We start from the raw sequence: 13,309 nt of genomic DNA on the forward strand, positions 1-13,309 counted from the left end.
TTAGTGCACTTGTGTCCATCAAAACAAATGCACACAACAGACGATGTTCACAGTGATTTTCGATCAGCACTCATCAATCTGAAACCAAATATTCCAACGTTATCAAAGAATAGCCAAAGTCAAGGATCCCATTAAAAGTGATTCTCGGCAGTGGAGCTGGGGTAAGACCCCTTAAATGTTGATTTGTATTTCATGTAAGGAAAAAAAACACTAAACATTATTGTTATTGTGAGAGGTAGTCTTAAAAATACATTGCTAATACTATAAGTTGGTGTTTGTGTGGGGAGATGCATTTGTGCAGGGAAAAGGGGGCCGCATGTTTTGGAGTGTGTTAAAAGCGGAAAAGTGGAGTGTGTTTACTTTAAAAAGGTTGTGAACCCCTGCCCTAAGAGGAAATTATAAGGCAGAGAATACTGCAAGAACAGAAGAGTGAATTGTTTGAGTGGGAAGGGAGAGAGTACAGTTAATTCACTTTTTGTCTGTTATTGCTTTAATAAAAGTATAATAGCAATAAAAACAAGATGTGAAAAAGTAAAGAAAATGTGCTGTACAAAGAAAGAAAAAGTTAATTTTAATACAGCGGAATATCATAGCAATGATCTAAAGTATAATGTATTTATTGTCACATGCAATAACTTGAATTACAGGGAAAAACCCATGTTTTTACAAGATTCAGTACTCATTTTCATTTAACTAAACTAATTATATTTCTGAAACAGTTGTTGGTTATAACAAACATACTACAGAAATACTTGTTTTGTGAGCCACAGAATCATACTCTGTTTCCTCCGTATGGTATTAAATCCCATATTTGAGAATTTGCCATTAGCAGAAACTTCAAAGTTATACAATACTTGAATCAAGTTCGTTTGCAATCTTCTCCGTTTAGATCTAAAAAGGTTTAGTTCCTTCAGTTAAGGGCATTCCCTTAAACCCCAGAATTTATCTGGTTGTTCTTTGCTCAACTGATTCCAGAGCAGCATATATTTTCTATAATGTAGTGGCAAAACTTTTATATGATATTCTGCACAATGCCTAGCTAATGCATTACACATTTTACCATAATATCTCTATCCTTTGATTTAAATCCTATGATTATGACTACATAAACTATTTATTTGCATTATTTGATACACCACTGTCTAGAAGATGTAAATGGTGTGTCACCATAATCAGCCAACTCTTCTTTCATAAGTAGCATTTTCTAGCTCAGCATTTCCCAGGTTTTTGCTACAGGAATACAAAATACTGCACTTCTATACATTAAACATCATCTGCCAAGGGCTTGCCCAGTATTGTTTAGTCTTCAGCCACTACCTAGCAGACAACAAAGCAGACAACAAAAATGCTTAATTATTTGCACCTTAAAAGATAAAAAACTAAACATCATAAAACCAAAACAAACTGATGTCAGTGACATACAGAACAGTTTCTATATATTTATATATCTTGATGATTCAATGCCACAAAACAGTAACGTCACTGCTAGAGGTAAGAAGAAAAGGGTATGATCTGTTCAGAGGTATTCATTGTTGTTCGCATGACAGGTTTAGTGAATTCAGTTCACTTTTTTCATCCTAGTTCTCTGACATTCTTATGTGTAACTGGTCTTATAACCACTGTGTATCATTTTTTAGACAAGTGTTCCTTACTAAACAGTAATAATAATGAAAACTTCACTAAATCTACAACCTTTTCCACTCATTTATAGAAATCACACTGCAAAATTTTAAACAATTTTCCAGTTTGCATATTTTCTGTATAGATCACATATACCTGGCAATGTCTTCTTAAAACCAGGAATTAGGAATAAAATTAATCCAAAGAAAAATATTTTTTCACCCATCAGAAGCACTGCATCTACAAGATATTCCTTTTTTTTTTGCAATGAACATTTTTAGTTTTCTTTGGTTTATCAGTTGCTGTCCTCTTTTGTTTAGGTCTTTAAAGACTTCTATTATTATTCCCTAAAACTCAAGTCCACTGAAACTACTGCATACTTAAACAAAAATCAACGCTGGCACTTTTATGTTGTCAAAAATGATACCCTTTGAAATTCATTTCTGTCAGCTTAACTTATTTTCTGTGTCAAAAAAAACATAACACAAAGACAGTTGTAGTGTTTTTTACCTCTTAGGATAACTGAAAAACCTGAAAAATCAAATTTACAAAGATAAACTTTTCACATTGCTATTCCAGCTTCTTATCTTAGTGTACAAAAAATGTAAAGCAGGAGCATGGCAATTAAAATACAGTAATTATGCAGCTTCCTAACAAACTCATTCTTAAAAGTAATGTCTGGAGAGTTTTCCCTTTAACCAGATCAAACAGCCAGAAGTGAGAGTTCTTCTTGCATAAAACAGTAATCCATTTCACTCTTTATACACTTAACAGAAAAATTACAAATGCCATACTAAACAAAATAAATCACACTAGTTTTGAACACCATACCTGAAAACATGAAAACATACTTTTTACCCTGAGCAAAGGAAATTCTGCAGATTATCAACATTAGTCATATATCTGACCTCTTCTGTGGTTGTCTAGGTAACTAATCTTAATGCTGTCTGACAGGTGAGCTTTCTGAGCATAAAGTAGCTGTTTTTTTCTCTTCTTTGATTTAGCCTTATAATATTCCCGACATTAGACAGGATCTGGAAAACAAGATGTCCCAAATAATTAGTAAAAGTGTTTTTTGTTTCAGCTTTTCCTGAAACAAACTTTTGAGCCAGGATGTTTAAAACATTTAAAAATAAACATTTAACTTGGTTCATAAGACTCAAGTTAAAAATCCTAAACGATATAACCTCTTCACTAAAGCAACCTGGAAAGGGCATTTTTATAGGATAAATGGTCAAGTGTAATGTGGGGTGCGTTCCGCAGTTCTTTGATGAGGAAGAATAGAGGGCACAGCCTTTTCATCACAAATCTGTTATGTACTAGTGTAAGTCTGGTACAAACTACCAACTCATGTTGTCAAATCCAATACCATTACTTCTTTCAAGAAGCAGCTGGATAAGATTCCATATGAGATAGATGAGCTGAATGGCTATCTCTCATTTGCAAAAACTTTATGTTTTTATGCATTGTATTACTTTAACATCTCTTCAGCAGTCAACTGTTCCTATACAATAACTTTCAATTTTTCCCTGAAAAAAGTTAAATCAGTTATGAACGGCCAATAACCATATACTACAGTGGCTATCAAAAGTATTCACCTCCCGTTGACTTTTCATGTTTTCTGTGTTACAATATGGAATAATAATGTATTTAATTGAGATTTTCTGATTGACAGAAAACACCCTACAATTTCAAAGTGAAAAACAAAGTTCTCCAGATCCTCTTAAATTAATTATAAATATAAAACAAAAAAAACAGTTTCCATAAGTATTTACATATTTTGGGGCAACTAATTGTCATTAGAAGTCATATAATTTGTTGTAAATAAACAGTGCAAATCAAGCAATACTATAAAGGTATGAAAAAAGGCAAATTAATATATACAATACATTTTGTTTCATATTAAGACCTTACACGTATATGAGACTACAAAAGGTGAAGAGAACTTTCACAAGAGCTCAGAAGGACTATATGTTAATATATGGATTTTATTTCATAGCTATCATGGTAGAGCTTGAACTACAATATTTTGAAAAACGTGTTCCAAAGGTTTATAGGTCAATCTTTTCACAAAACAATAAATAACTAAATTACCTGTGTTACTACTAAGGATAGTCTGAATATATATACACAAAATATATTTATTTAGTTTTAAGCCCAATTATTCTTATTGTGGTTTCATGTCATAATGGACCCTCTATTAAATCAATATTTGTAATATGAAGGTGATTCTTTACAGGGAACAGTTACACTGCATGATGAACTGAAAGGGATAAAAGAAGCATTGATATTATTCCACTCCAAACAGCAGTTTGAAATGCTATTCTTTGCCATGAAAAGAATGTAACAATAACCACATTACAATGTTACACACTATGTGGATGTGGTAAACCCAGGTTCAATTTAGTAAATTATTCTATTATCCAGTGGTAAACTATCACTATCAGGCAGTTCTGGCCCTTTGTATTCACAGAAAACACATACAGATATTTAGTAATAGTCTGCATTCCTAACACATGAACAAATGTGCAGCACTACTATTTTCAAAATAAGAAATCAAAGTATCCAATTTGCACACACTATGCACATCATACAAAGTTACATTCCTGCAGGAAATCTAACAAGGTTAGAGTGGCTTAAAAATTCATCAAGCAGAGGAACAATGCATTGGGCATCACAAGAAAATTAGCACTTATAACAGCAAGAAATTTACAAAGCTATCTTCAGGAAAATGACCGTCTTTTTTGTAGCAGGTGTACCGACATGTCACTGAACAGAAATAAATTCATCATGCTGAGTAACATTTGCCGTCCACAGGGCTCATCAAACGAATGTCAACAGTGGCTAAGGAAGCTCCATCTGAAGCAGTACAAACTGTATCACCTGGGTGCTGATGCTGTAACAGTGTCTTAGTTAAGCCTCCAACATACTGATGACACAAAGCTGATAGGAACTGGCTTTTGTTCCCAACCCACCCACTCTTCTTTGAACACGTCACTGACCACGCACAAGAGGTTCAGTGCCCACTGGAAGAAACGCATAAACCTCACCCACTCTCAGGAGGCCGGAAGGGCCACTGTGCCAGCTATTCTCACCCTGCCCTGGGCCAACTGTGCACCAACACTCGGAAAATCACAGTGCTTGGGTAGTACAACCCAGGCTTGAACCTGCTCAAATATTTATCCGTTCATGTTAATAGGGGCAGATCGGAAACACAGTGCTTAGAATTGTTTGATTCGGTAGCTGCGTCAGCATGCGTAGGCTGCAAAGGAACAGGTAACAGGGTTGCTCACACCTGAAGAAGGCTCCACAGCCGAAATGTTTTTCCTTTCTTTTCCTTTCAGCATGGTTTAGAATTGTCTTACAGAGCCCTGGGTTAAATTCCTGTGGTACTACCTGTGTGGTATTTTATGTTCTCCCTCGCTTAAGTGTGTTCACTTGGAGCACCCGGAGGAAACCTAATTTTCTCCCACAGTCCAAAGACATACTGGTGGGTTAGTTGGCTTCTGTAAAAAAATGGTGATGGTGTGAGTTTGAGCATGTCTGTGTGTGTCTGCCCTGCGATGGGCTGGAGTCCCATCCAGGGCGTAACCTGTCTTGTATCTTGTCGGGATAGTCTCCAGTGCCCCTGTGATCCTGAATTACATAAAGCAATTAGAAAATGGACTGGATGAATTTTAATATTGTTTTTTTTGTCTTTCTTATTGTAACTGCACTACATAGCCAGATAAAGTAACAGTACTGCAATAGCTGTCCAGTCAGAAGTTGTTGGAAGCAGGGCCAACACTGCCTGATGTAATGGTTAAGGAATATTACCACTAGTTGACACAATAAGGTCCTAAACAGAAACTTTTAAGTGGCGCATCTGCTTGACTCTCCCATGTAGACACCAAGAAACAAAAGACAGGACAAATCATCTGTTTGTCATTTTTCCTTTACCAAGGTGTTGCTTGTTACAATTCAGTAGAAATAAAAAATAAAAACTAAACAATAAATACATTGCTAATTATCTTCACTAATTTCCTATTTCACTCCTTTCATATTTTTTCAATTTCAAGTATTATTAAGTATTTCATTTTTTGTTAATTTATTAGTTATTGATTTCAAGCAGGAATATCTGCTAGATATTAAAAACTAGATATATAATTTGGTGTCCATTTTTAATCTTACACTTCACATAATGTTAACAAAGTAAAAAAGGCCAAGATTTTTGTTAAATTATTCTTTCCCACATATTTTAGCTTTAGATATTTCAAACGATACTTGTAAACTGTTGCACAAGAGTGTAAACTAATGAAAGACAAAAAAACAAAGAAATCACAACAGATCAAGAATTGCCATCTTAACTGTTCCAACATGTAACATTTCTAAGATGTAACTGCATCTAAAAGGCCACATAGTTCAACTTTTTGCACAAAGTCTAATTTATAATTTCACACTTTCATTTGCAGTCTTGCACTGGTGTGAATGGAAGTTCATTTCCTTACTGGGTTGACTCCTGGTTTTAGAATTTGAATGCTTTCTAAACCTACACATAGTGTAAGCCCATGACTCTTAAATCCAAAAAGCTCATTCCATACAGCCAATAATAAATATAGATGGACAAATTTAAAAGCCAATAGATAGGAATGTTTGCATTATTCAATACACAACACTTGCAAACCCTTTAGCCTAACTGAAGACTAAATTATGAATTACTCAAAAATAGCAACCACTGGCTGAAATTTGAGATTTCAAAGAACGATGGATCTTTCATTTAGTTTTTAAGCTCTCTTTTCCCATTATGAAGCTACTCATACAGAATCATATTTAAGAGCTGAATCTTTTGTTTGTATGCAACATGCAAAACAAGCTGCAGGATTTGCAATGCTTTTAAATTTAGCATTAGGTGGGAGTAATGAATGTAACCATCTCTGTTCAAATTCAGTGGCTCTTCTCTGCATACTTGACTGACAGTAAGTGCATTTTCTCAACTCCAACTACAACAAAGTAATAGGAGCAGCATTCACTTTCTAGATGGCTTGTCTTTTCCTTATGTTAAAACCCCAGCCAATAGTACCATCTTCTTTTGATAATTTTTCAGGCTCATTGAATGTATCTGCATCAACAAGTCTGCATTGGGAGTGCCCACAGTTAAACTGTAAATCGAAATTTGGAAAGGTCAAAATTTGCGGTCTGACATGGATTTTTCCATGAGAACATTTTTTTTAATTATTTTAGAACATGGAGCCAGCAAGTATACAAAAACATTTCAAAATAAAAGTGAAATCATTCACCACTGGCAGTCATAGCAAAACAACATCTTTCTTAAATGACAGCAACCAAATGCGATTATCTTTATATTTCTCAATCATGGACAATCAGATTGCAATTCAGGTTGCACTGCAACAGTAACATTACGTTCCCATTTTGGATTTTTTTAAAAACTTTAACCACTGATATTTGAACACATTTGACATTTTAAGCGGTAGAGAATAATGCAACACAAAAAAGATTTTTTTTACATCCTTTGTAGAAATATACAGGTATGGGTCTTTTCACTGTTTTGCTCACATGTGAAGTTAAATCTTCAAGTAGCTAATTTCCAAGTAGGAAAAAATAAAAAAGGCCTTCATCAGGGGAACTCTGGCTGCAATAAAACTAGCCACCAAGCGACAAAAAAGTCTTGTAATCAGCACCAAGCTATGGAACTTCCACATATTTTGTTTTCTAATTGCCCAAATGTTAAAACTTAATATCTTTATTCGACACATTACTATTACTATTATTTCTATTAAAGCTGTAACAGGGAATGAACATGTGCTAATGGAATCTTCCTGGACCTTTTAGAATGAGTTGCAAATTTCAATAGGTTTTCTATTGGTGAAATAATGAAGAATTGAACTGAACCTAATAGACCAGGTTTTGTTAATGGTCTTTCAACATATTGAACCATTTGACAATAATGTAGAAAACAAGTACGAGACAGAACTTTCAAACAGCTGATGTTGCTGTGTCTAGTCCTCAACAATAAATTTAATTTATTCTTGTTTTGTACTACAAGCAGTAACATACCAAGCATCAAAATAAATTTAACACATAGAACTGCAACAAATTTGCATTGACATGAGATTGGTACTTTCACTAAGCTTATTACAATTTGTCATCATCAGGGGTGCTCAACAGGGGACTAATGTGAATTTCACCACTTTTAACAGTACCAACAGAGGCCACGCAAGCAGTACATCTGCAGTGCATGCCTTGTACCAGCTTATAAATTCTGACTTTCGGGATTCAGTACATCTCTTCTCTGGAGCCTCAATAAGCATGGGCCTGTTTACTGGTCTCTGAGCCCTAAGGTCTAGGTATAGGTCTACTGCTCTAGGTGATACTTGTAATCCTATCTGACTCCACATTAAATGAATATCAAAACTGGTGAACAGGTAAAAAACTGTTATATTCTCAACTTGAAAGAAAGCCATTGTACATGTGAAGAAATGCGGCGCCCTGCTGGACTGCCGCCATATAAATGTGAGCCAGCAGAAAGGGCAGCAATTAAAGTTCCAGGACTAGACTAATCTGAATCCCTCAAAGCTGAGTTTTGAAGCAACTAGGAGCTCTTGACCAGACCACAACCAATCAGATTTGGACCACCCCATCAATTGATCTGTTGCAGACAATTTCTCATTCTATACATATGTGTCACACTCACTGCCCTTTAACAGGGTGACCTCCACAAAATCTTGATTTATCACAAAAGCAAATCTGGCGCCCATTCTGGTGTCTCCCCCTGAGATGTCACTCACACCACCTCATTCACCATCACTTTGATAAACAGTGTTGATCACAGCACCTCAGACCTGCTCATATTTACTTTTTGTTCTGCTTCTCACAACTGAACTGCCAATACGGGATTTGCTGAGACATGGTTTTTCTGATGCAGTAGAACTGGCTGGGCAACTTCAATCACAAAGACAAAGCATGATGATGAGTCAAACCTTGGTGATCACGAGGTGTCCTGATCTTGGTTTTGTGATTTTGATTGATCTCAAAAGTCAGCCATCAATGTTCAATCAATTTAAATGACAACATCTGAACATTCATTTTTTACGAAAAACATACATGAATAAATAGTGCCAAGTACTTTGATGTGCCATATATGTATGTACATAACACCTAGTTCTTATTCATGGGAGATTCATTCATTAAATGTCCGCAGATAAAAAAAAAAACATTTGTACTGGGATAAAGCTCTCCTATACCACATATACAGTATATACACCATGTGTATACCCAACAGATTGTGTAAAATCATCAGAAATATGTCAAACAAAAAAAGAACATGGCATAAAAATGAATATAGTAATGCACAGTTTTCTGTTATAAAAAGGAATATTATGAAAAACAGCATGAAGCACATTCCAACGTTAATGAGCACAGCAATATTCTGGAATAAGTGCTGAAGCGGATGGGACGCATTGTGTAACAGATCTAAAATGCACAGTCTGAGAAGTTTCAGGCTTCTGAGAATTTCCTAGAAGTTTCAAGAACACTTCCTAGGCCAGGGTTGTCCTGACACTTCGACTAAAGACAACCACTGACGGAGAAATCATAATCCAGAGGAAGAGGTGTGTATATAGCTTTAAGAATGTGAAAAAGTAAATCAGTATAGGTTGAAAAGATGATCATGAGTCCTCGTGAAACAAAACTCACCTGCAATACTTGTATCAATAAATGTGGGGGAGAAAACATGAATTTGTTCATAAAATTAAGACAATCACCTTCTAATACTTGCACTTTTTTTTAAAGAGCATGTGATCTTTTCAATGGATGAATGCTGATGTTTGTCATGCTGCTTACCTTGAAGGTAGTTGCACTTCATGTCAGGTGGTACAGCAAGAAAGGATCCCACAATACTAGACCTGCACTGCAGCAGCTTCTCAATTAGTTCAAACCCATCAGGTCCCAGCAGCTCAAACAGCTGAAAAATAGGGTACATTGCAGGCTTAACTTCCCGATTCAAGTGTCAGAGCCTTAATACACAGATTATTGAGCTTTGACAGCTTTTGCTTTTCTAAGAGCCTACATGGTCTATTCAGAATTTGAAAACACACTAATTAAAGTCAGAGAAAGACTGCAGTCATCAAGGACAATCTTTATGGAGATGCACAATGAAGTTAGTCATCATTACAATAACAAGATATGCTGAAACACTAGAAATAACGCTTAGTAACAGTTTAAAATACTCAGAACATTGCTGACTGTTGATCAAATAAATTCAGACTTTCCAGGCACAATTATGCTTTTTTCATGAAAGACATTTTGCTAAACATTTACATATTGTACAGTATAGATGTTCCCTTGGGTAGTTTTAATTAAGTAACATGGAATTCATTTATTTATCAGCCTGTTAAATTCAAAATGCATTGCAAAGTAAGTCAGAGTCTATCATTTTCTATACAAATGGGTTGGATTAAAGGCAAATCTTTAATTGTCATTTGATTTTTTTTTTTCAGATTAAATCTCATTAAGCCAAAATCATCATACCACTGGCTCATTTAATTCTCAATGCATAAAATATTATTCTGACACAATACAGATCATATATGCAGCACACCAACTGTAATCAGCATTTTTCATAAGCTAACTGCAGCAAAATCCTTCATGTGTTGAATTGTGTCATTTTGGGAGGCAAAAAGACTTTGCTCTTTGGCATTTCCTGTCCTCAAACATTTTAACAAGCAGTGCATCTGAATAGTCGATAAAAATACATGCACACTTCCATTGCAGACTTGCTTTGATGTCGCCAGGTTATAGTTTTGAATCTTTTCATGTTTCATAAAGAGCTATTTGTTATTTTTCTCTGTTCTGCTTTTCTGTTCATTCTGTCCTGTTATTTTCACAAAAATGAATTATTGTACCACAATAAGCTTTTTTGTTAAGGCCATTTTTAATTAAACTTTTTAAGGTGCTTTTCAGCGGACTTTATTACAAGATTAAAAATGTTTAGGAATGGTTGTTTTCATTTAACAGTTTGCAAGGCTTTTAGGATATAATAGTTGCCAGTGGGGAACAAAGAAAAATCCAAAAATGTACAATACAAAGGTTATCATACTATTTTCAATTACCAATATAAAACACAATAATATGGGTGTATCAGCATTTACAAGCTTAGATACAGCGGTTTTGTATGCAAGTTATTCACATATCTGCAGTATATAAGGAACTCAGTTCATAAACCCAAGTGGGAAGGGAAAGAAAAGAGAACTGTTTCTATTTCTTTATCTTATGTGTACAGGTTTCCTTCACATACTTTTCTAGAAAGTTTGCCTAAAAGCTCTTATTGGTTTAAAAAAAAACGACAGATTTATTACAAAAACGTAGGATTAGTAAAGATGTTTGTGAGCGGAGACAGCACCCCTGAGAAATGCTTAAATGAACTAAACCAGGGACAACTAATGACATTCAATTCTGTTTTTACTGTCAGAAACCTAGTGGTCTTTTTTCATTTACCATACCTGTTTACCATATACTTCATATACTGTACACTCTGCAACAAACAAAGTTTAAAGTCCTTAAGGAATATATAAACACCATGTGTTTATTATTATTTTTGTGTGATGGTGTTATGATACCTGGATAAAAACTGTGGGCCTTCCATAGAAGAAATGCCATCTACAGAGTATTACAAATTAATATGTAATAAGATTTATTCTTTGCAGTTAGCTATAAGTGCCTCAAATAAAGAGAATATTAATAGTACCCTATGGGTAAATTCCAGAATGATTAAATAACAGTTTATAAATTATAGTCCTGTAATGTGCATCTGTTAACATTATTAAATTACCTTCTCAGTCCCAGTGGGGTAAATGAAGAATAATGGTGGAAATGTGATTATGCTTCAAATGTCATCTTTCCTAAATATCATCCAATATGTACAGTATATAATGCATTTTTCCAAGTTTAATGGTAAGAAATAAAATACAAGTTCAAAGTTTATTGTTGACTTTCTAGTCCCAGATTCTAAGATAGTGTAGTATGCTCTATAAAAAGGGCATCTTAAATCTGAAGATGTCAGTAGCAAAGGTTTGCTACCAAATGTCAAGTACGTGGAAAACATTAAAGCAGAATGTATTTAAGATACTGAAACTCTTATACTTTTGGTAGGTGAAGTCAGCTACTGTTCAAAACCTTCATCAATAAACATTGTTCTTTAACACAGAAATTCTATTTGTTACAAACCTGATACTGTGAATGAATATAAGCATTGAGATTTCTCCAAAAACTGCACCTACTGTATGACAAAAATACTACTTAACCTTCCTCTGAACCATAATTTTCTCAAACGAATTTAATATCCTCAAGTTCAGTCAGGTTTAATGATGGTTGTGTTTGAAATCAACTGCATTAACACTGTGATTAAATATAATACAATCTACTTTTTTTAATTAAATTAATACTGCAAAACACAAACTGGTCTTCGTACTGCATGACTTTTGATTTAACATTATATTATTAATATGCAACTGCTAAGTTAGATTTCATTACTTTAAAGAGAAAAATCTTGAGCTTTTCAAGAAATAATTATGAACAACCATCCAATAATAACTGTGAAATTGTTACTGTATCAGTCTCATAAACACACGCACCACGTGATTCTTAATCCAATAATGGTGCCCCAGCCCCTGTTTGATGAGGATGAAATAGATCCAGTTTGAGAGGGGCCTCTCTTTGCATGAAAGCAGTGAATAAAAAATTCACCACAGGACATGTAAAAACACTTCCTGCAAATTTCAACTTCAGTAACAAAACTTCTACTGTTTTTATTCAAGTAGCATCAGAATCTGTAAGCATTTTCATCAAACACCTAATACACAATTGGAAAGACATATGAGTTTTAAGTATGCCATATAAATTAATTGTTTTATTTAGCAGACATCTCTATTTTACAAAAGGAATGCAGTGACTCAATGATTGTTTAGAGCCTTGAAGGCGGACAGAAATTAACAATGAAAACTAAGAGCCACACATCTGACCTCTGAGCTTGATCCTGATAGATCTCAGATTGTAATCAAGGGCACAGCGAGTATTTCGACAGAAGATCTCCACACTTAATTAAGTTCCACCAAAAGCCATTTACAGGGACAAGGACAAAGACTTCTTCCTCCTGGACCAGAATATCTCAAACTAATGCCTCAGTCTGGCAACACATTGCACAGAGCCATTTAGACAAGACATTAAATGTGCCTTTGACTATGTAAATAAGTATTAAAATACCAACTTAATGGTTAATAAAATCCATCATCCATCAACCTTAATTTCATCTATCTTACAGTATCGTCAGATGATGTCTGCTTTGCTTCTTTTCCTGTTATGGTATTCAATTACTTTCCACGGTCTATCTGGTCTGTAGATCCTGGTACAGAATTACAGCTGCATTTCACCCCAATGACTGCAGCTCACCGTTTGACTTTGATTTAGCTCAGGACGTACAGAATAGTAACACTCTTTGAGAATCTTTAATTGTGACAGAAAGGAACATAAATATACGTTCTTTTGTCATTGTATAATCTTAATCTTTTGCTTAAAATCTAACACGTAGAAAATGGGCTGGACTAATCTGAAAGCATTCCATCCAAAGAAAGGAATATCCATTACTTCTGATCACAACTCAATAATTAGATTTTTTCCTTCAGTTTGAGAATTTTTA

At 34.6% G+C, this 13,309-nt stretch overlaps 1 protein-coding gene across 2 annotated transcripts in view; it reads right to left on the reverse strand.

The window, feature by feature from the left end:
- Positions 1 to 13,309, reverse strand: part of ascc3 (activating signal cointegrator 1 complex subunit 3) — a 372,889-nt gene that overhangs the window by 345,356 nt on the left and 14,224 nt on the right. For both annotated transcript variants that reach the window (XM_069178640.1, XM_069178641.1), the window contains exon 5: positions 9,460 to 9,580. In XM_069178640.1, the coding sequence (XP_069034741.1) occupies positions 9,460 to 9,580 (121 nt within the window). The remainder of the gene's footprint in view (positions 1 to 9,459; positions 9,581 to 13,309) is intronic.

Source organism: Lepisosteus oculatus, chromosome 2 (genome assembly GCF_040954835.1).
Source record: "Lepisosteus oculatus isolate fLepOcu1 chromosome 2, fLepOcu1.hap2, whole genome shotgun sequence".
Classification (NCBI taxonomy): domain Eukaryota; kingdom Metazoa; phylum Chordata; class Actinopteri; order Semionotiformes; family Lepisosteidae; genus Lepisosteus; species Lepisosteus oculatus.